The 25,329-nt window shown below is 30.7% G+C and overlaps 1 protein-coding gene across 1 annotated transcript; it reads left to right on the top strand.

The window, feature by feature from the left end:
- Positions 1 to 17,695: 17,695 nt before the first annotated feature.
- On the top strand, positions 17,696 to 18,648 carry LOC107435738 (protein E6). The gene has a single exon (XM_048472189.2). The coding sequence runs from the start codon at positions 17,840 to 17,842 to the stop codon at positions 18,533 to 18,535; it is 696 nt and encodes a 231-aa protein (XP_048328146.2). The 5' UTR covers positions 17,696 to 17,839; the 3' UTR covers positions 18,536 to 18,648.
- The last annotated feature ends 6,681 nt before the right edge of the window (positions 18,649 to 25,329 follow it).

Below are 25,329 nucleotides of genomic sequence, written 5' to 3' on the forward strand. Positions count from 1 at the left end.
CTATCTCAAATTAGGTCTTGAGATATTTTGTATCTCGTCTATACACATATATGTGAATAACTGAGAAGAGCATTGACAAAACTATTTTCTATTTTTAGATCAATGGAATTTATGTTCATTGGATTGCTACATGAGTATATTTGTAGATGAACAATTAAAAAATTATTTAAAGATTATAAAGAAAATATAAAAAATGAAACAGGCGACCCTTTTCGACCATAATGCTTCGCTTGATCCCATAATTCAAGAACAGGCAACTCTTCTTGAAGATTGATACGAACCTAGAGCGACCTGCCTCTAAACCCGTAACAAAGATTGAATTAGACCGTCTAATTACAAGTTATTAATGGAAGATCTCGACCCGTTACCTATATGTGAGGTAAGAACCTTGGTATGGTGAAGATGCCACAATAGGGTGCGGAATAACCTATTGATAAGTCAAATTTGAACTCTACAAGCAAAGCTTGAAAAGTTCGACATAGTTCTTAGAGAACCAAGAGAATCACTCTCACTTTCAATCAAAATTGTAATCTAAATTTTATTCATGACTTGTGTGCCTTTAAATAGAAAAAATAAATTACAAAGCTTTCCTAAATTTGCTAAAAATAATTATGGAATAATTATGGACGAAAATTAGGTTTAGTAAACCTAATTTTCATAGGTTTAGAAAACCTAATGTGGTTAGGTTTAGGAAACCTAATTTGGTTAGGTTTAGAAAACCTAATTTATCTCCTAGTTTCCTAATAAAAATAGGAAAGTAATTTAAAAACCTAATAAAACTAAATTTAGAAAATAAAATAGGCAACATGCCAAAATTCAATCAAGTCATAAAATAAAAACTAATATTTCCTAATTATAAAATTCAGCCACTGCCATGTAGGCGCATATCATCCTCCACATGGCAAAAGTGCCATGTCACCATATGATGCCACATCACCATCCATGTCATCAAATCGTGCCACATCACCATATTGTTGGATTCCATGCATTAGGCTTTCTTTCATGTTGGCATCCTCCGTTCCAATCATATGGACCAATTTTGGTTCATTTTCAATAATGAACTTGCTTCCTTGGGATATGAACACCTCTTGGATTAAACCATTTAGTACTTCTTTAAACCTCTTTGCTCTTGCCCTGATTATTGATCCCATAGAGATTTGAAATGGCTTTGGACTCCATCTTGGGGTGCTCCTGGTCATGTCCTCATTAGTTTTTATTTGTAGATTAAAAATAAAAAATTAATCCAAGAAAAAAAATGCAATTGGGAGAAAAGGCGCGTTTTTGCTATTTTTTGAAAAATTTTAGCACGTTTTAAAATTTTTAAGCGTTCCTTTGAATCCCTTTTCTTTTTTAAAACTATATCAAGTACACTACCTAATAGATATTAGATTTGTAAGCAATCTAAGAGAGACTTGAAAAGTGAGATATTTCAAGTTTTATTTTTCATTTGCCTAAGTTGTCGTCGACTGGAAAGCTGGATTTCTCTATGTCGCCCTCGTGATTTTTTGGGTTTCTTCTTTCTTTGTCTCCATCGTTTAGGTGAGCTTCTTTTTTCTTTGTGGTTGGCGGAGACATGAGGTGGTTTTTTTTTTTTTTTTTTCATTTTAACCGCAGGTTAGGTTCGTTGGGTTTTATTAATTTTGCTTTTGTAGAAATTTTATTCGTGATATTGCTTGACATTGTTTTGCTAAGTTCAACAAGTATTTTATGTTGAAGATCAACTTAATTCAAGATGGTCTATTGTTTTAACTTCACCACAACATTGTACTTTTGTTGAAGAAAATGTTCTTGGAGATACTATGATGGCTCACAATTCATTTGTCATATAGTTGCCAAGTATCGATGAAAATGATAATAAGGATGAATGTGAGAGTGACTATGTTTGCAATTTGGGAGGGGAGAAATGTGCCTCGCCAAATCTTAAAAACAATGGTAATATTCTTTAAATTTTCATTTACTAAATTATAAATTTAATAATGATTAATATTTTATTTATTTTGCATAAGTGTTAATAACTTTTTTAATTTTTCCATATGCAGTATAAGGGTGTAATATCATCAACAAGAGGACGTCCACTTCCATCTCAATGAGTATGCATTCATGGAAGTTTGATTAATATTAAAATTGTTATGAAAAATACAATAGTTTACAAATTATATAAAAATATGTCAATGAGATGATATTTAATTTATTTGATAATTAATTTGTTATGATAAAATATTTATTTTAAATTTTTGTATTCTAATTATTTTGGATGAAGCTAGTTTTCATTTTTTTGTGTTTTAGTTATTTTTATATTTTTACTATTTTAATCACTTTTCACAAAATTTAGAAAAATTGAAAAAAAAAAGAAGGGGCGACGCATTAACAAATAATGCGTCGCTAAAAGTGTCGATGCGTCGCTAAATAGGCGACTCTATTAATGCGTCACTAAATAGTCAACTCTATTAATGCGTTGCTGAATAAGAGACTTTATTAATGGGTCGTTAAATAGTAAACTCTATTAATGCGTTCTTAAATATGCGACTCTATTAATGCGTCGCTAAATATGCGATGCATTAGCGACTAATATATTTAGCGACGCTATATGAAACAGTCGCTAATATATTTTTAGCGACATTGTGGTGAAGCATCGCTAAATAATGCGTCGCTATAAGTGGATTGATAGAATACGTCGCTAAAAGTCAATATGCGTCGCTAAAAACTAAAAGATAGGCGACTCTCATACTGCATCGCTTGTTGTCTTATGGATTTAACGACAGGACGTTAGGCAACACGGTGCAATACATCGTTATTTATTTTGTGCGACGCATTTATTGTGTCATTTATCAATGCGATTCTAGTAGTGCGAAGCAAGGGTAGTGTTGATGGTGCTGGTGTCTTAAGGAACAAAATAGGGGCAAGTTTGTTATTTACTGAATTTTTAAAAGTCAACTTACTAATTTGCCCCTCTTATGAGCAGTCCTAACGATCATCTTGAGGGAAAATTCATCCATTCTCAATAATCCAATACTAAATTTATACTCAAATTCTAAGACCTGGGGGGTACAATTATCCTTTCACAAATGTAAATATTTAATTACCCAATAGTAAATTCTCATTGGTCCTGGTTAAATTTTTTGGCTATTTAATTTGGTAAACAATGGACATTTAAATTGTAAAATATAAATGTAAGATTTTAACCCTTAAAGAAAACAAAAAATCTATTATCCAAAAATCTATTTGGACCCATTTAGATTGGGTAATTAACATTATACAAAATTTGAAGTCTTTCAAGTAATGTATGAAAATTTTGTCATGCATGTGCCATGTAACACCTTGTCCTGAAATACATCAAAATTTTCTCAACTTGATCAAAGTTAACCGAGTTTGACCATTGTTGACTAAGAGAGGTCAAACTTTAACTTTTTTATTCGGATAGAAATCTAGGTTGACCGAGGCACCCTTGCGAAGTACTCATCGATCCGAGTCTGTAGACTAATAGTACGTCGAAAACGGAGCTATGGTTTGAAAGTTATGAGTACAACAATTTGAGGTCCAAACTATCCGAGGGTGCCAAGTTGACTTTTTATTCTTGCAAAATTTGGATTTGACTCCTATATGGTTATGAAGTACTCGTCGATATGAGTTCATAGACTAGCAGCACAAGTAATTTGGACATGTGGTTTGAAAGTTACGGACCTGTGAAGTTTTTCCGAGACAACAGTTACTATTTATCGATCTGTGAGTGTGTGAACAATGGCAGCACATGTCAATTTCTTGGCCAATCCTGTGAGTGCACAGTGGCACCCATGGAAGGCATTTATATTGTGTAAATGGTTGTGTGGGGCAGGTGAGAAGGGAAAGGAGGAGAGAGAAAGAGGAGGGGGAGAGAGAGGTGAGAGAGGCACCACCGCCACCACCGATTCATCCTTTTCCGGCCACCACCATGAACCATGCACTAGACCTTTGGCAAACCCACCTGAGAATAGGCCGGCCACCCAAAACCCACGGCCAACCGACCGTCGACGCACCCAGATCAAGGCTTTTTCGATCGGCGGTGCCGTTTGCTTCCATCGTCTATTTCTGCCAAACTAGCTATCCATTTTTGACACTGCCTATCCCATTGAGACACTCATCCTCCAATCTACCTCCCCACCAACTTTCACGGCCAGTGGCCACCGGATGCCCGGCGATGAGCTTTTCTTATGGGCATGGTGGCTCGCTGTAAAACACAATTCCGGCGAGTTCCCAGTGATCTCATCTACCCTTTCCCACTAATTTGACCTCCCTCAATCCACATCCAATGTCCTTTTCCCCCAGTTCTTATAGATTGGGAGATTTGAGCATATTAAACCCGAAACATTTCCGGCGAGATTTCGACTACCATAGGTTCGATCTCCGGAGATAAGATTTAATCCGTGATCCTCACGTTGTAAGCTTCAATTTGGTATATCGTTTGCGAATTTTGGTTAACGTTTGTTTAAAATTCTCAGTACACTTGTATAAATTACCCGATTAAAATATTAATTTAATCGGTTTTGTATAACCTTGATGTTTTAGGAGCACGTGTGAGTTGTGGAAATGATCTCGTGGCGGATCTTGGTTAATACGAGTGTTCGAGGTGAGTGATTCAACTTCAAATTTATTTTTAGGTGTTAAATTATATATATTTTATGATTATTAAATATTTAGATTTGATATTTTATGCGTTGAAAAAATTATGAATTTCTATTTGAAAGTTTTGATGTAAATTTAGGGTGAAATAGAATATATGTGCATAAAAATCATATTTTGATTTTTGAGAAATTATTAATTTAATTTTTATTAAATTATTGTTGAGTAAATGTTGAAATTATGATGCATGATAAATGTGTTTACATGATTTTAAGAATATATGAAGGAAAATAATTATTTAAATTTATCGTGCATTGAAATAATTGTGGAATTTAATTATGTATGAACTTTTCGTGGTTTTAATGATATATTTGATTTAAATTGATTTTGAGGATTTGAGAAAAAAAATAATATATATTGTTTTAAATTATTATGTTTCAAAAATATAATTATTGCTATAAATAGTTGCAGAATTTATTTTATGGTATGGAAATATTTGTAAATTTATAATGATGGATTTTCTTTCATGGTTTTTAAAGTGATGAGATTATGATGATGGTTTAAAGGTGATGTGGGCCAATGGATTTGAAAAGTGGTATTTATGAGATTTCGAGATTTGGAAAATATATGATTTTATTGGTTTTAGACGCACCCATGTAGTATCGTGTTAGGTCTAAAATATTGATGATTTTATGCCATATTTATAGCTTAATATTTGTTAGTTTGTGTTAATTTGTTATGGAAAGATACTTAATTATGTATTTTTCTTAATTTAGGTAAAAGAGGAAGAATTTTAAGAAAACAACCATAAAAATGGATTCTTTGGGTCGAATTATGGTGGGAAGCAAGATTTGAGCTCGAACGAATTAAGCATTAAAAAGATTTCAAAAAGATACCTTAAAGATTCCATAAAGATTCTATCGGAAATTTCATGATAGAAGTGGATGTCATATGAATCATCAAGATCTGAGGATTTCAAATGTCTCGTTATTTTTGGATTTCGAGGTGCGAGCAAAGAGTTATCATCATTTAAAGTTTGGAATTTATAAAAAATAATATTCTAGTTATTCTCCACCATTGATCAAAAGAGGGAATCAAGGCAATTTGAGGGCCAAGATAAAAACAAGTGGCAATAATTGGTTAATTTATCATTAATGAGGCACATGTCATGTCACATGCTTCATTAAGGGTAAATTAGACTAATTAACTATTTTTTTAGGAGGAATTAGATAAAAGGAAAGTAGTAGAGAGCAAGTAATATACAGTTTCCTTTTCACACATGAAATTCGTCCAACCCTCTTCATGGCTTAAAAAAGGTATCTTCCAAGACTCCCACATTGAAAATAAAGAGAGAAAAAGATTCCCAAGGCCCTATATATATAGCCCCCACCACATTGAAGGAAGATATACAAGTTTAGAGAGTTATTTAAGAGCTTTTAGGAACCTTAAATAGAAACAAACCAAATTTTAGGAGTTTCTAAGATTCTCTTAAGGGTTCTAGAGTTTTAAAGTTTTAGAGTTTTAGAAGATCAATTGGAGAGCTTGGAGGAGGCATAAAGACGTGGGCTTGCTTGGAGAAGAAGGCTACGACTTTGAGAGCTCTTGGAGGAGAATTTCTTCAATAGTTTTTATTCTCTTTTCCTTTCTCTTTAATTGTGAATCTTATTATTTTTTATAATTATGGATGTTGAAATTATTTTTACCATGAACTAATTTTCATAGCTAGGGCTATGATGTAGCCCTAACTATGAAGGTTTAATTATTTTAATATATGTTGAATTTTATTTAATTAGTAATATATTTTGTTAATAAATCATTGGTATACTTAATGCTTTCATAGGCCGGAAGGAATGAATGATTTTAATAATATTTGAGCTTGGAAAAGGATAATATTATGGATCTCCAATGATTTACATGAATGCATAATTGATTGGAAAATAGTTATGTCTCATGCCATATTATTTGCTTAATCTATGCTTGATGAATTTGCATGATTTAATTTATAGGCCGGAAGGAATAAATTAGGTTATGTGAATATTATCAATTGTGAGTGGAAACTACTTTTGATTAAGTTTGTGATTAAGTGTGGTTAACAAAATTACTAGTTAATTAAATTCATATATTTAAGTAATTAAATTGGAATAGTTAGTGGTGAAATCAAATGCCCTAGTATTCATAATTATTCAATTCTCTCTCTTACTTGAAATTGATCTAATTTAAATTGATTGCTTTTGTTTAATTTAGTTTATTTAGTTTTCAATTGCCATCTTAAATTTTAGTTCAAATATTATCAAAACCTAATTATCTTTGGTATTTAATTCTTAATCCCTTGGGTACGACAACCCTATTTTTCCACTTTATTACTTGAAAACGATTCGTGCACTTGCGAGTTGATTTTACACATCAAGTTTTTGGCACCGTTGCCGGGGATTAAGGCATTAATATTAATTCGGATTGGGTTTAGTAGTACTTTGAACATTGTTTTCTTATTTTAAATTTTTATATTTATTTCTTAATTTTGGTTTTAGTGTTGCATGCTAGGGTTTTAATTCTTTGCTTGTTTGGCCAACTTGCTTTTAATTTTTAATACTTACTTTGTGGTACTTGGAACCAAAATTGTATTTTTAATTTATTGGTGTCTAGGTTAAAAGTTATGCATACTTAGGGGTTTTTCTTAGTTTCAACTTTTGTTTATCTTTGTTATTTTCAAATTTAGTTTGTATATTAGGGTTTAATTTTAATTGTTTGCTTTTATAAACTTGGAATTAATTTGAACCTTTGTTTTGTTAGTGTTTTCTTTTTAGGAAAATCATGGAATATCAAGCTTATAGTCGTCAACCTTATTGGGATTATGGGGTGCCAACTAGTTCTCCAAGTGAAAATTTTATCGAGTTACAAAAGAATCTTGCTATGATGTCTAAACTCGTTGCAAATTTTAAAGTTCAAGCTGTACCTTGTGAATGGTGTGGAGTAAATCACTCAAGTGAAAATTGTCAAGTGGGGAATCCTTTTGCTCTAGAAGACTCAATTGAAGACTTATTAAGACAATATAATCAAGTTGCAAATTTTGGGATTCAAGCTATAACATGTCAATGGTGTGGAGGCAATCATTTAAGTGAACATTGTCAAGTGGGAAATCCTTTTGCTCCAGAGGAGCCATTCGAAGACTTTCCTAACACATATAATTCTGGATGGAGTGATCGACAAAGTTATTCAAGGTATGACAATTCAGATATTTCAAGTTATCACGTGAGCACATCTTTGATTGAGTGTATGGAAAGGCATAGGGAAACATTTTCTAAATGTTATGATGCGATTGGCAAGTTGCAAAATCAATATTCTCCAAGTCCAAACTTTCAAGTTCAATTGGAGCAACCAACGGCAACTTTTTCACAAGGATCTCAAAAAGACTTGAAAACTACTATGGAGATTACTTGTAACAAGCAAGTTGATGAATTTGAATCCTTTCAAGAGCCACATAATGATGAAAAATTTGAGGAACATGAAGAGGTGTCTATAAGGAGTGAAATGCAACAAGAATCTTCAATTTTGGATAATTTTAATGAGATACACACATGTGACCAAGATTGCCCACCACAAGAAGTTTCCCAACGCACTATCACTAGTTCATGGGAATTTTCTAATTTTCCTTCAAATTCATTGCAAAAAGGGCTTAAGGATCATGAAGAGGATGAGTCAAGGAATCGATCAAGCCAAAATTTGGCCAAATCTGATGAGGATAAAGCTATGGCCACACTTCAAGAAGATTGCTTACCAACAGAGGCTAAATCTCAACTTTTCAAGCCAAATATTGAATTTTCAAGAGCCCAAGATGTATATCCACGCTCCAAAAATGTAATTGAGGTTGAATGCATACCAAAAGGAGACAAACAAAGCATTTTTGGACCTAAAAGAATCCAATCTACCAAAAAAAAAAGTTCAAGTCATGCTTTTAGTTCAAATTGAGACTTATATAGGACAAGGAGTTAAAAGTTTGCCAAGGCCACAAGATTATCATCATGCCCAATTTCCATATCATAAGCTTGGACAATATTATGAGGATGACATCATTTATATATTTAATCCAGGTTGAACATCAAAGGATGAAGTCAAGCTAATGACTTTAAACAAGCGCTCTTGGGAGGCAACCCAAGTTTCTTTCTTTACCTTATATTTATCTATTTATTTTAGTTGTTTCTAGTTGTTTTCTTGTTTTTAGGTTGTTTTGATGTGTTTTGTTTGAGTTTTTGCAAGGTTTTAAGATGTTTAGGTGTAAAAGAGCAAAAGACGAATGTTGAGAATTTCAAGTCTAAAGTTAGGTTTTTGGAGTATAACCACCTTGAATATGCATTGGAGTACATCAAATTGTATGGATACATGCCCTTCTTTTTGGCCGCATGGTGTGTAGGGAAAATGCAACATGTAGGTTTTTCCCAAGTTTTCACATTACAAGGAACATTCCATGTCTTCAAAGGGGAGTATTCTTTACCTTTTATTTACTTTTGCTTTATTTTATGTTTTTCACAATGAGGACATTGTTCATTTTAAGTTTGGGGGTGAAAAGCATGCTTTGCATCTTTTAAATCTTGTCCATTTAAGTGTTTTTATAAGTTTTCAAAAATGTTAGTTTTAGTTTTTATTTTCCTTCATTATTAAAAAAAAAAATATTTTGTTTTTGTGGTGTTTTCTTAAGTACTTTAATGAGCCAATGATAAGACTATGATTGAAAATAAATTGGTTTTTAGATGGTGGATTTGTTTTTGTGTATGCTTAAATGCTTGAAGTTATATTCGCATATTGTTACTTTCAATAAATTTTGAGCACATAATCAATAATGCATAATTTAGATTGTGTTTTGAAGAAGGTTTGCATGAATTCGAGTACTTTATTATTAATTGAACTCTAGAACTTGCTTGATTATTGCTTGAGGCGAAATCCTAGGTGAATGCATTACTAAGAACATGATTTAGGCCATCTTTGTTTAAGTTTGAGCCTTTCAAGCCAACCTAATACATTATCTTCCACTAGTACCTTATTTGAGCCTTTAGGATGCATAAAGATGTATTAGAGCCTTTTCTTCATTAAAGCACATTTACTTACCCTTTTTGAGCCTTAAATTTCTTTTTCCTACCTTGAACATACTACAAAGAGAGCTTTAATTGAATTGATATGAATATATGCTTGTGAGCTTGTTTGAGTGTTGAAAAAGAAAAAAATGAGAAAAAGGAAAAAATAAAGTTTGGAGGTTAAGTATTTGGTGAATTTGGCTCTAGTATGCATTTTTGTGTAAATTGGAGGTTTGAATGTGCAATAAGAAGAAAAATAATTTTGGGGGTTTAGTGGAAAAGAAAGAAAGAAAGAAAAAAAAAAAAAAAGAGAAATAAAGAAAGAATATGTGTGATTTGAAGAATGTATGCACAATAAAAAGGAGATAAAGGATATTGAAATTGAAGTTAAAATAAGAAAAGAAGTTCTAATAAAGAAACAACTTTTACAAGTAATCTATTCATTGATATTTAATTTTAGCTTTCTTTCTTTGATTTATTATATCCTATCCTTTTCTTTCTTTATCCTTATCCATTAGCCTTAACAATAGAAACCATGAAGTCCTAATGATTTAAGGTGGTGCATTAACCTACATTAGTGGAGAGTGATAATTAAGTCAAGCATATGGCAGTTCATAAGTTATTATCAATCTCTAATTCTTGTAAATTTATTCAAGCATATGATAATTAAGTGTATAAATTGATTTCCACACACACACATTGGAAGTATCATATATGTTGGATAGAATATAAGGTATTGAGTTACATAATTACTTTGAAACCATTTGAAAAGTCATATGTTATACAATCTTTGAGGCACCTTATTAAAGTATCTTATGTTCTTTAAATAACATTTCATTTTCTTATTCTTTTTCTTTGCTAGGGACTAGCAAATCTTAAGTTTGGGGGTATTTGTTAGGTCTAAAATATTGATGATTTTATGCCATATTTATAGCTTAATATTTGTTAGTTTGTGTTAATTTGTTATGGAAAGATACTTAATTATGTATTTTTCTTAATTTAGGTAAAAGAGGAAGAATTTTAAGAAAACAACCATAAAAATGGATTCTTTGGGTCGAATTATGGTGGGAAGCAAGATTTGAGCTCGAACGAATTAAGCATTAAAAAGATTTCAAAAAGATACCTTGAAGATTCCATAAAGATTCTATCGGAAATTTCATGATAGAAGTGGATGTCATATGAATCATCAAGATCTGAGGATTTCAAATGTCTCGTTATTTTTGGATTTCGAGGTGCGAGCAAAGAGTTATCATCATTTAAAGTTTGGAATTTATAAAAAATAATATTCTAGTTATTCTCCACCATTGATCAAAAGAGGGAATCAAGGCAATTTGAGGGCCAAGATAAAAACAAGTGGCAATAATTGGTTAATTTATCATTAATGAGGCACATGTCATGTCACATGCTTCATTAAGGGTAAATTAGACTAATTAACTATTTTTTTAGGAGGAATTAGATAAAAGGAAAGTAGTAGAGAGCAAGTAATATACAGTTTCCTTTTCACACATGAAATTCGTCCAACCCTCTTCATGGCTTAAAAAAGGTATCTTCCAAGACTCCCACATTGAAAATAAAGAGAGAAAAAGATTCCCAAGGCCCTATATATATAGCCCCCACCACATTGAAGGAAGATATACAAGTTTAGAGAGTTATTTAAGAGCTTTTAGGAACCTTAAATAGAAACAAACCAAATTTTGGGAGTTTCTAAGATTCTCTTAAGGGTTCTAGAGTTTTAAAGTTTTAGAGTTTTAGAAGATCAATTGGAGAGCTTGGAGGAGGCATAAAGACGTGGGCTTGCTTGGAGAAGAAGGCTACGACTTTGAGAGCTCTTGGAGGAGAATTTCTTCAATAGTTTTTATTCTCTTTTCCTTTCTCTTTAATTGTGAATCTTATTATTTTTTATAATTATGGATGTTGAAATTATTTTTACCATGAACTAATTTTCATAGCTAGGGCTATGATGTAGCCCTAACTATGAAGGTTTAATTATTTTAATATATGTTGAATTTTATTTAATTAGTAATATATTTTGTTAATAAATCATTGGTATACTTAATGCTTTCATAGGCCGGAAGGAATGAATGATTTTAATAATATTTGAGCTTGGAAAAGGATAATATTATGGATCTCCAATGATTTACATGAATGCATAATTGATTGGAAAATAGTTATGTCTCATGCCATATTATTTGCTTAATCTATGCTTGATGAATTTGCATGATTTAATTTATAGGCCGGAAGGAATAAATTAGGTTATGTGAATATTATCAATTGTGAGTGGAAACTACTTTTGATTAAGTTTGTGATTAAGTGTGGTTAACAAAATTACTAGTTAATTAAATTCATATATTTAAGTAATTAAATTGGAATAGTTAGTGGTGAAATCAAATGCCCTAGTATTCATAATTATTCAATTCTCTCTCTTACTTGAAATTGATCTAATTTAAATTGATTGCTTTTGTTTAATTTAGTTTATTTAGTTTTCAATTGCCATCTTAAATTTTAGTTCAAATATTATCAAAACCTAATTATCTTTGGTATTTAATTCTTAATCCCTTGGGTACGACAACCCTATTTTTCCACTTTATTACTTGAAAACGATTCGTGCACTTGCGAGTTGATTTTACACATCATATCGATATTCTGTAGTTATGAATATGATTAGTGCGCTGGTGGATGTAATGAGCACGTAGATTGTATACTCTCCTGTAGTTGCTATCGGACGGAGGATAGGCAAGTTTGATATTGGCCATAGCCGCCCCCTTCCATGGTAGGGATTGAGGGTTATAGCATCGTGGATGTAGGTTTCTCTCTTTAATCAACCCGTCAGGTGGTACTTTGGGATGCTGGGCACCGTCGAGCATCACTGATATATAATATAGTGTGTCAGGATATTTTCGACATGAATTTTCAAACAAAATATTTTAAAATCATATTTAAATTAAAATGCATTTAATGGTGTTTTTATCATCTATTGCAATTGATGTTTTAAAAATGCATTTATCTATGATTTTATTATTTAAATTGATTTGTTGGTTTAAAATGGATTTTATTATATTTTTATCATTTATTTCAAATAGATGTTTAAATTCATTTAAATATTTTTTTTTATTAATTAAATGGTTTATTCTACTTATTTTAGATTGATTGTTTAAATGCATTTTATCATGTTTTTATTATTTATTTTAATCTGAGGTTTTAACATGAATCTTATGGTATTTCATTATCTATCTCAAGATCGGGTTTAAAATTTGTTAAATTATTTCTTTGATTATTTTATTAACTTAATTAATAAATTTTATAATTTATATATGGAGTTTATTTTTGTTTTATGCCAAATTTCTTTAATACAAGCTTATTTATGATTTTATTTTATTTTATCTTATGATATCTTATTCTAAATTCAATAATTAGTTTTTAAAGCATTTCCAATGTAAACTTTGAGTTCTAAATTATTATTGTATTTTATGTGCATTTTAATTTATTACATTTTATTGCATCTTATTTATTATTTATAATCTCAATGTTTGTGGGGTACAAATTATGAGATTTTGTGAAACGTTTTAAAAGGGAAACATTTTTTATTGAGTAAATTGTGAGGGTTTTGAGAGAAAGTATTATTTTCAAATACTTGATATTTATTTATTTACTTATTTATTTTTAATCGATTAAATTTATTATTATTATTATTATTACATAATAGATTAGGTCACCCACTGAGATAATTAGTATCTCATTTTTTAAATTCGTTTTCTTAGACCCAGTCTAGTAGATGTTGATCATCCGGGCCGAGCTCGATGTTTTGGCTCGTTGCTGGAAGTCCAAGTAGTCTTTCTTTATTTATTTCCTATATTGTAATATTTCTTTCTACTTCATGTGGTAATAACTATCACACTTAGAAATTTTATAAATGTTCTGTATACTACATTGAACATTTATTTATAATATTGCATTAGTTCCCTGTTAATTTTGAAGTGTTGCAAATTGTGGAAAATAAATTGTAATAAGGTGAGAAGAATAATGAGATATTGTTAAAAGTGTGTTTTCTGTACAGAAAATTTTATGGTAAATCCAACTCTTAGGGGAGATATTGACAGATTTTCTATTAGAGGGCCCGACAGAGTTTTCCTTGGGATCAAGACTTGTTTAATGTTCTGATTAATGATCTTAGACGGGTCCTAACATACCAAGCAAATCTATATTGTCAATTTTACTTATAATAAGCTAAAATTAACATATTTTATTAATGTAAAAAGCAAGAATAAAATTTAATGTGGATATAAGTATAATATAGTAGTGTATCTAATAATTTTTGCTGGTGAATAAAACCATTTTGATGAAAACCGAAATACATGGAGTTTATTTGTATTTATTTAAAAGGCCTTAATGGTATTTATGAAATTATCCCAAACAAATACATATAGGACAGCCCATTGAGGTCCTCTTAGTCTGAATTCTGGTGCTCTATCAGTTGCAAAATTTTCTCCTCCATTTTGGAGCAGAAACCTAATCTAAAATCGAAGCAGATATCACCCAAAAAAATATATATTCAAAATGTCTAAATGTCAACAATTTTTTTTTTTTTAAAAGATTCAATCACGCCGGAGCCAAACATTTATATTCCTTCAATGTTACTCTAAAACTAAAGATTACCATAAGGTTTTAATTCAACATTTTTATTTTGGTGAATAGTAATTCAACATTATTTTAAGTAAGAAAGAGCACTTTCTCTTTTGTTTTTTTAACCAACAAAAAAAATAAAAATAAAAAGCGACATTCTTTGCTTTTTCAGTTTTATGTTGTTGGGTTAGCTATGCATTTTTTTTTTTTTAAATTTCTGTTGTATAGAAATTTTAGTCCCTTTGGCACAACATATAATGTAAAAGCCATTATTTTCTTGTATAATAATCTTGACTTGGAAAATGTCATTTTATCATATGCCAATATAAAAAGGAGATAGGATAAGTATTATTTTAGCCCCTCTGTTTTTTTTTTTTTTTTTTTTTAACATAAATGCATTACTATTTTGAAAAATCATTTTGACTTACATTTTCTATGGAGATACTTCAATAATTAGATGTAATCATATGATTTTTCCTCGTTGAACATTCTATCTCAATTCTAAATCAACTTACCATGAGAAATTTAACCATGGTTAATGTTCACATGCGATTAGGGTTATCTCGCATCGTGGTCCAAAAACTAAACAGCAACGTTTTTGGAGTATTTGAATAGATTGCGCCAAATATCATAAATACTGAAAAATAATCCATTAATTATAGAGGATGCTAATTCTGTTCTCGTGCAGATTCTTTATAATTTCGCTCTTTTCTACAACTTTTACCGAAACAAATTAATTCCGCTCGCTTCGCTTCCCCTTTTTACCGAGGAAAGAAAAAATGTTAAACACTAATTTTATATTTACAGCGATAATTTTATGAGCTTCCTTTCCACTTGAAATTTTTGCATAGTTACCCTTCTAGTTAATTTAATTTGGAATCTGTTTTAAAAATAAAGAGAAAAGTTTAATCTTTTTCTGTTGAAAAAACAATATTCCTTGTAGTTTGAAAGTTTTTTGAATATCATTAGCCTTAAATTTTAATTTTTAGAAGAAACTTCCTTTAAATTTTTATTATCTACAATTTCAACTGGACAAAAATTGACGGGTGAAAGAAATAAATAGTAAAGTTGTATATTACATATATTGAATTAAATAATAATAATAGTAATAATAATAAGAGGTTCAAAACTTTAACTTATGAAGACGTTAAAATTTAAATATTCTTATCGGTAATTTGCATTGTTGGTTCATGATCTTTACTGTGGTTTCAATACTTAGTTTTTTATTTCTTAATTGACATTTTTTTTTCTCGAAAATTTAGTTTTAATTTTTTTTTATTTTTAATTTGTTTTTTGTGCCTTTAATCTCCAAATCATTTTTCATCCAAAAATCTGTTAAGTGTAAGGGACCAAAGCATAAATTTGACATAATTTAGGGATTTTATATCCAACAAAGCACTTTTTAAAATGTTTTTCTAAAAATAAAATATTGTTTAATTGGTATTATTTAAAAATATGGAATTATTTTTATTCTTTTATTCAAACCTGGGACCCATAAACAGTGTAATTGCTCGGATACAATTAAAATTTAAAAATCAAAATCTTTTTTCTGGAATGGGTTGTTACAATATTTTAGTTTTTATTTTAAAAAAATATTAAAAAAACTTAGTACTTGCACAATTTCTTTTGTACTTTTCTAAAAACCACTATAATTTTGTATATTTTTAAATAATTATTAATAGAATAATATTTTCTCTTTTTTTTTTTTCAAAAAAAAAATATTCTAGAAATATGTTTTTCCCGGTTTTTTAGTGTTTATTGCATGTAAAGTTCCTGAACTGTTTTGTATTTTTACTTTGGTCCCTCTCATTATTGAATTTTTGGATGGAAACTAAGGATTATTGTTGAAATAAAAACAGAAAAAGAAAGAAGAACTAATTTTTTGCAATAAAAATGCCAAAAACAAAATCTGGACTAAAAGTTTGCAACACACGGTAAAGATATGGACCGACAATGTAAATAATCATATTACTGTTACAAAAGCCAATTGTTTATTTTAGTTATCAATGAGATGGTAAAATTTATCTTTTAGATTTATTATACTTTTCCATTTGAAAATTTTAATGCAATTTTATGCTTTATTCTAAAAATAGAGCAATTGTAAAGAAAAGATGCAAAAACCCATTCAAACTGTAAAAGAAGTTTGTGAAAAACTAAAAGTAATAAATAATAAATATTAAAAATGTAAGTATGCAAATGTTTCACACTAATTAAAAGGGATCTTGTATTATTATGTCATATTTAGTGTGAGATTAATATATAAATGGTGGATAGTTTTATGGTATGGTCTGTTGGCATGCAGACCAGCATCAAAGTCGAAATTTTTAAAAAAAAATCTTAATTTTGCTCTATTTACATAATAGCAAAGTTGATGTTTTTTTCAAAAAACATCGATTTTGATGCAGTCTACATCGTAACCTCACCTTATAAATGGTTTCATTAATTTTGCGATTTAGTACTAGGTCTAGCTAGAGGGTCGGTAGGTACCCAACAAAAATACGTGCCTTTTTCCATAGCTTTCGACTGTGAATGCATTATGGCTCAACCAACTAAAACCCCTTCTTAAAATTCTCAATTATATGATACAATCAAGTTCAACCACCTTAGGAACTAATGCTTCGTGAGTAAGTTCAACCAAGTTCAACTTAATGATCCAAAAAATAAAAATAAAAATAAAAGTAAAAAAGGAAGAAGGAGTTCAACCAACTTAATTACTTCCTTTTAATTACTAAAAACAAAAAAAATAAAAAAACCTTAGTTACCAAAAAACCTTACTTCTTTAAATAAAACTTACGCATAATAATTGTGGAGCCTAATCATTGATCTCCTTACCATTGTAAATAAATAAAATAGAAAGAGTAAATTTAAATTATATGTATTCATTTGCATGGCTTAGTTAGTCCTGATAGAAAATAAACATCCATTTAGCATTTTTATCATCTATAAACTTGTTCATAATCAAGCACCACCAAGATAAATAAATATAAAAAAATGTTTAGAAGCTTTTCTTTTTTATTTTTTTCGCTTTTTTTTTTTGAAAGAATTTACAAAGCTAAATTATATCTTTATATAAAAAAATGTGGGTCATATATAAATTACCTTCACACTTTTTTTTTTTTTCCTGTTTTAATTTCTTTGGCCTGCTTGGGATACCTAACTAACTCAACCGCTAAAATAATGATATATTAGAAACTTTCTTAATTAGAAGACTAGCTCACATTGGTCCTCTTTTTTTTTTTTTTTTTTTTTTTGGTAGGTATAATAATAAAAATCAAATCAGCTTTTGACCGATACTGTGTGTTTTTGCAATTATGAGAGAATTTGATGTCTCGATTGTTAGACATTCTTATGTACATCACATGCAGCGTGCACTATATTCCATCATTTGCCTACCCCACATCCAACCCCTTTCCTCAATCGACGCATAATTACTCGGCGCCATTAACAGAGAGATCAAAGAGATCTACATGTTATAAAACTCTACAAAATGCTTTAGTAAACACGTTCACTTCTCACCCCAGATATTACCCAATTTTCCTATCTCCTTCATCTCTCAAATGGCAGCTTCCCCTGCGAGACCAATCTTGGTTTTCATCCTTCTTGTTTCTGTTTTACAGATTGAAGCCAGACAAAGCAAGTTGTTTAGCAAGGTCATCCATTTCAAAACCAATAAAATTGTCACTGTGCCCACACCATCACCATCGCCATCACCAGCACCAGCACCCGAACCAGCACCAGTACCTGCAACAGCACCCGAATTTGGCTACCCGCAAAGTGAAAATGGCTATGGCTTATATGGAACTCGCGGTGCAGATCAGTTCACTCCCACCACAGATGAGATACCAACAAGTGTCGGTGCAGAAAATGAAATTCTATCGGAAGAACTAGTTGGTGAAAGCTTTGAGACTGGTTATCATCAGAGCAAGAACTTGTACAGCAACAATGGCGGCAACTCCGCTAGTTACAATAGCAATAATGGCTACTACACCGACAATTATAATCTCAATGGGTTTTCCAAAAACTACGACAGCAATGGCTATGAGGTTGAACAGCAAGGGATGAGCGACAAAAAGTTTTTAGATAATGTGAGGTACTATCCTGATGTGAAGAATGAGAATAACAATTTCTATAATGCAGGGCATGAGTCAGAGACGGGAAGCTTAAGACATAAGAGCTCGTATGGAGGAATTGAGAACCCTAACGAGTTCGATACCACGGAAGAGTATTATAAGTACCAGGAGAGCCAGCACTAGGTGCCATGAGTGTCTCGTTTTCGGTATGGAACAAAAGAAGCAGAGAAGATAACTGTGGATGTAGTTAAAAGTGAGATTATGTCTTAAGGAATTCGTATTGCCATTTTTATACCATTTATATCCCCTTTGTGTTTTTCAAGCTTTCAAATTCAGAACAAACTAAACAAAATATATATAATTTTTCCGCTCATTAGAGATTAGTTTTACACCAACAAAAAAAAAAAAAAAAAAAATTCAACTGATCTGTCTGATCCTCTTCTAACCTAACATTTATCTAACATTTTTAGAAAAATTAATTGACAAGATTCTCATGGTGAGAATAACATAACAATTTGCAGAAATGAGATTGAACACATACGTGTAACATGTCGCCTCGATTGGTGGATCCGTTTGTAACATCCCGCTCCGAGAAAAGTAGATTCAATGGTTAACGTTTTATTGTAGACGAAATTTTATGTTGACTTAGTATCATGAAAAAATATTAATTGACATGAGTTTATAGACTATGTCAAAATCGAAGTTAAGAATAGAAATCTATGGTTAAAAGAAGATGCGATCCGGATTGATCAATGAATCCGGAGTTAATCCTTTATTTACATAGATTTTGGCAATACTCATCGATATAAGTCAGTAAATTGATGGCACATTTGATTTGGATTTGGACTTACAGTTGAAAAATTATGAATTTATAAAGTTGTATGGATATGTAAAGTTTTATCCGTGTTTTTCAAAACTGATATTTAGAGACAGTAAAATAATTGAGGGAGTTTTTAATTTGCACCATGTGTTATTACTTTGAAGGTGCCACGTATTGTGATGGAAGAGGACCACATATCACGATAGAAAAGTGCCATATGTCACATAAATTAATAATAAAAATATTAATATATATATATATATATTTTATTTTATTTTATTTCCTCTCTCTCTTTTTCTTTTTCTTTTTCCTTTTCTTTTTTCCCTCTCCCTCTCCCTCATGTGACACTCTCTTCCCCTCTCCCAAAAACAATTTCTCTCTCTCTCGCTTTGGGGTCCCACAATAAGGGAATCTCTTTTCCTTGTAGCTCTAAGCATGTTCTATAATGCTAGCCTTAACATAAGCCTGAGATGAAGCTCTCTTAACTTATCCTCTGGTGTTAGATAAAACTTATCCTCTGGTGTTAGATAAGAGAGATTCGTCTCATACTTGTATTAATAAAAGTTAACACTTGTTTCACTTTTCTTTAACCTCTAGTCGGGTCATTAATGAAGATTTTATAGTTATAAAATAAGGCAAAGTTTTGAAAATGCATACTATTTAGGCCAAATTGGTCCATAAATTATATTACATTCTTCTCAGATAATATAATACAACCAAGTGTAGAATTTAGTTTTTCCAGAAAACAAAAAATTTAAAGTTCTACTAAATTTACTATTTTTGTTTCTATGTACACATATGGGTAAAGTCACAAAAACGATTAAAAAATTCAATTCAATATGAGAAAGAACAACAAAAGAAAATAAACCTGGAACAACAGTTAGCTAGAAGCAAAGTATATGAACAAGATGAACATATATTCTCTAGAACATAAAAGCTTTCTAATTGATAAGATATAAATCATAATAATAATAATAATAATAATCATAATAATAATGTTAATAATAACAATAATAACATGAAAATAAAATGGAAAACAAGCAAAATACAAATTTACCAGAAGCCAACTAATTAGGTAAAACAAATACATTACCTAATTGTAGCACACGGGGCAAAAAAAAGATCACAAAAGAATAAAAATTTTCTCTTCATATATATATATATATATGTATTTTTTTTAGTAATTCTGACTTAAAAAAGAAGGAAAAAATACATAAATGTTTATAAGAAGATAGAATGAAGAAATAAATATATTCCTTTCCATAAGAAAAAAAAAGAAAAAAAAAAAGAAGAACAATATTATAAACGTAGCATGATAAAATATGCCTAAACAAAGCAGAAGCACATAAGCATAGCACAGAATGCAAAGAACGCAAACCAACAAATAAAAACTGGAAAAGTTGCAACGATACAAAAATTATTTTTACTTGTTCAACTTTTTCATATAGAAAAATTTTGTCTTAAATTTGTTAATAACCTCAGGATGAAAATAACATAACAATTTATAGAAATATGAAATTGAATGAATAGAAAGATTTCTTATTATGCCAAACATTACAAATATAATACAAAAATAAAAATTATAATAAAATTCTTATAAAAACCTGGTATATATTAGAACTCCATGACGTTTGATTCGGGACCTTGTATCATAGTGTCCTTAAAACAAATTTACCCTACATAGTGAAAGTGAAATTGCTCTTGCAGTATTGTTTCCTAGCATACAATGCTACTAGAGTTTTGAATTCGAGCACTTTCAAAAAATCCTTTCTTTTGAACTTAAAAAATGTCTTTACTCTATCACACTAAGATTTCAAAAAAAGCTAGATTATATCTTGAAGAATGAGAAAGAAAGCTGATGTATTTTCCTTTTCGTTTTGGTGATAGTGACCCTGAATAGGAGCTATCTGTATACAACCCAAGAAGTATGCATCACACATGAGCTATCTATATAAAACCATTTATAATACAATTAAAATAAAAAATGGTCAAATAAAACCTATCTACTACCAAATCATTCAAATCAATGAAAATCTTGTAACTCCTAAATTAAAAGCCAATAAACATGACTTTTACAAGAAATACAAGATATTTTCCAACATTGATTTCATTCACACCCCTAACGTTGGCCTAATTTGAAATTCATCCTTTAGGATTCGAAAATATCAATTTCAGTTCTTTTTTACACTGTTCCGAATTATCTCTTCTAAATGACAATTTTAAATTACTCTTATATCCTCAAAAAGTAATTTAAAAATTCTAAATAATTAATACTTTTCTTCTCCTTTTCCTTTCTTTAAATTTAATATTATTATTTTTGAACGTAGCACTTCTTTCTCTTTCGTCCTTTTCCCTTTCGTTTTCTTCTATTTTTGGGTTTGGAAGAGGTTTCTTTCTCTATCCAATTTCATTTTCTTCTTTTTCCTCTTTCTCATCTATCAATTTCTTTACATTCTATCCTTTCCAATTTTTTTAAGAGTAAAGAAAGGATAAGGCTTAAAACTCAAACATATTTCTAGGACAATGGCCTTCCAAACACTCTCTTTCTCTCTCCAAAAGATGATCCATGATCACAAACTCTCATTTTCTCCTTGGATTTCTGTCGATGTAGCATAAAACTCTCTTTCTCTATGAAACAAAAGCTAAGAACCCAACTCTCTCTCATAAACATAGTGAAACTCAAATTTAGAAAAATCTCTTTCGATTTTCATGCTCTCTCAATTAAAACCATGGACTTAAACAAATTAACAATTTCAGACACAATAACATGCCATTCCCTTGTGTATATGGCTTCCTTTTTTCATGGGAGCCCATCCCTTCTCCATCTCCATTATGAACGAGCTTGAAAGGTAACGAAAAATAAAAGCTAACAAATAAAAATTAAAACAAAAACATAAATCCATCCTTTATATAAATTTGTCAAAACCCTCTTATAGAATTCCATGTACAAGTATTAATGTTAGGATTCGATCCTTTCAAAGGTTCTACTATGATGACGCCAAGTAATGCTATTAAATTATCAATCACATCCAATAATCTTTTCTTACTTAGCACTATTAATCAAATTATCAAATATTCCTCCATCTTGAGGAGGATTTTATGAAACCACCAGGAAATTATAACCTTAACATCTTTAAAAACCATGCAATTGCAAAACAAAATACTTTTGCATCAACATCAAACAACCTAATAAACCAAATCAAATTATCTATACGTCTTAAACTCACTATAAAATTAATTTAAAGTCAATCAGATTTCTAGTAAAATCATATTTAACTTTATTAGTATTCAAAATTGATTATTAAGTCCAAATAGATAAATAAGATCTCCAAATAATATACCAAAAAAATAAACATATTCAAAATCACAGACCAACACGCATTGCTTTAAAGTTCAAGCTCATCCACTCCTCTCCAAGATTTGACACTCATTAAATGTGCTAGAATCCTATGGAGGTTAGAAAGTTAGGTGTAAATACAAGATTTAGTGAATGGGTTTTGCACACTTATACTAAAATAATCATAGTATTGAGATATCAAAATAAGTTAAAGATTAAAACCTCCACAAGAGATGCAATGCATATGCAGTGGGGTTCAGGATTTAATAAAACCATGCTTATAGGCAGCTAACACATACAAATAATGAATCAGTGCATACTGGCCATCTGTGAATCATTTTATTAACACATATCAAGAACAAATTAGGGCATGTCAAAACTTATGCCACTACATGTATAGAGAACACATAAAAGTATATAAGGCAAGTAAACAACCATAACTTGTTCATACTCAAATCCTTATCAACTCCAAATCTAAATCCATAATTTACACTGTGGTCTTTGGTGACCAACCTAAATCCAAACGTCAACTCTTTTTGTCACCAATCGATGATTAACCTTAATGATACGCTCACGGATGCGTGTATGGTAGTGAGATGATGATTTTCAGTCAATGAAATGAAAGTGAATAACCAGATGGTGATTGGATATGGAGATGGGATGAAAAACAATTGCAAGGAACTTAAAAATAGAAGGAAAAAAAAGAAAAAAAAATTAAAATAAAATAAAATATATCCAACCAAAACCCACTACCTATTTAGAGGTAGGAACCTATGGTATTGACTTATGACCCTTTATCTATGGAAGATAAAAACCATAAGTATAAAGATACACTCAAGTGAATAACCTGGAGGTCCAAGAATAATGGTGAAAATCCAATTCTCAATGAAAGAAAATTTCATTAAAAAAAAAAAAACCAATCCCTTACAAATGGAAAAATAAAATCCTTAAATAGAGTCTAAGACTCTTTAGAAACCCTAGACAAAGCATTAAAGATTATTTTGACTTATTTTGAACCAGCAAGAATTACCTTATATAGTTATTACACGTCCAAAGTTACCAACATAAAATTAAATGCTTAATTTAACCTAGTTGGGCCTAGCTAGCATCAAATTACATGGTCCGGACGTTTAAAATACTTGGTCTCCTAAAATAGCACCAAAACAGCCCATTTTGCAATTTCCTCATGCCCATTTTATAATTCTCTAAGCCTAAAACATCCCCTTTTAATTTTGGCTTACTCTCCAAACCAAAAACACTTGATCTTGGGCTGTTAAATAGTTATTCTTCAACTTAGAATTCTCAAAAGTGGGTTTGGTAATATCCTCTTTAAACACATCAAGATCCTTCATGAATGCAAATAAGGCCTCCTTGAATCTTTTGGCTCTACTTTGAGTAATTGGACTTTAAAGTAGCTAAAAAGGATCGTTGGAAGTGTGATATGCATCATTCTCCCCTTCTTTGAAGAGATTCGTCCTCGAATCTTCACTTGCATCAAAGAGAGATAAATCACTAACATTGAATGTGAAACTCACATTGTACACCGGGCAAGTTAATTTTAAGCATTGTCATTAATTTTCTCTAAGACTTGAAATGGAGCATCCCCTTTTGGATGCAACTTAGTCTTCCTCCTTTCGGGAAATCTCTCATTTCTCATGTGCACCCAAACCCAATCTCCTGGTTCAAAAATCACTTGCTTTCTTCCCTTATTAGCCTTCTTTTCATAGATTTTAGTTTTCTTCTCAATCTGCTCTTTCACCTTGGTGTATAAGCCCTGCACAAACTTTGCTTTTGCTTTGCCATCCATGGAAACAATTTCATTAGTAGGTATGGGCAGTAAATCCAATGGTGTAAGGGGATTAAAATCATAAACAATTTCAAATGGTGAACAATTGGTGGATGAATGCAATGTCCTGTTGTAGGCAAATTTTATGTGTGGCAAACAATCCTCCCAATTTTTTTAATTCCTTTGAATCAAAGCTCTCAACAAAGTTCCTGAAGTTCTATTAACCACTTCAGTTTGTCCATCTGTTTGTGGATGACAAGTGGTTGAAAACAACAGCTTTGTTCTTAACTTTCCCCAAAGGGTTTTCCAAAAATGACTTAAAACATGGAATGAAATGAGCCATTTTTGAAAATCTATCTATTACCGCAAAGATAGAATCCTTTCCTTTGCTAGACCGTGGCAAACCTAAAACAAAATCCATTGAAATGTCTATCCAAAGGGCATTTGGAATAGGTAATGGAGTGTACAAACCATGTGGTTGTACTTTGGATTTGGCCTTTTCGCAAGTGATGCATCATTGGCAAACCCTCTCCACATCCTTTCTTATGTGTGGCCAAAAGAAGTGCTCACCTAAGATGTCTAATGTTTGAACAACACCAAAAGGCCCCATAAGGCCACCCTCATGTGACTCTCTAACTATTTAATTCCCTAAGTGAACATTGTGGCACACAAAGTTTGTTTTCCCTAAACAAATATCCATCATTTCTATAAAACTTATCAAAAAAAATCTTTTCACATGCAGTAAACACATTTCCAAAATTAGGGTCTTTTGTATACAATTCTTTAATTTGTTCAAATCCTAACATCTTAGCATTCAAGGTTGAGATTAGAGTGTACCTCCTTGACAATGCATCTGCCACTATGTTCTCCTTTCCTTGCTTGTACTTGATGATGTACGGGAACGATTCTATGAACTCCACCCACTTGGCATGTCTTCTTTGCAACTTGCTTTGCCCTTTGATATGGCTTAAGGAATCATGATCCTTATGGATGATGAACTCTTTGGGCCAAAGATAATGCTGCCAAGTCTCCAA

The sequence above is a fragment of the Ziziphus jujuba genome, chromosome 4 (genome assembly GCF_031755915.1).
Source record: "Ziziphus jujuba cultivar Dongzao chromosome 4, ASM3175591v1".
In the NCBI taxonomy this organism is placed as follows: domain Eukaryota; kingdom Viridiplantae; phylum Streptophyta; class Magnoliopsida; order Rosales; family Rhamnaceae; genus Ziziphus; species Ziziphus jujuba.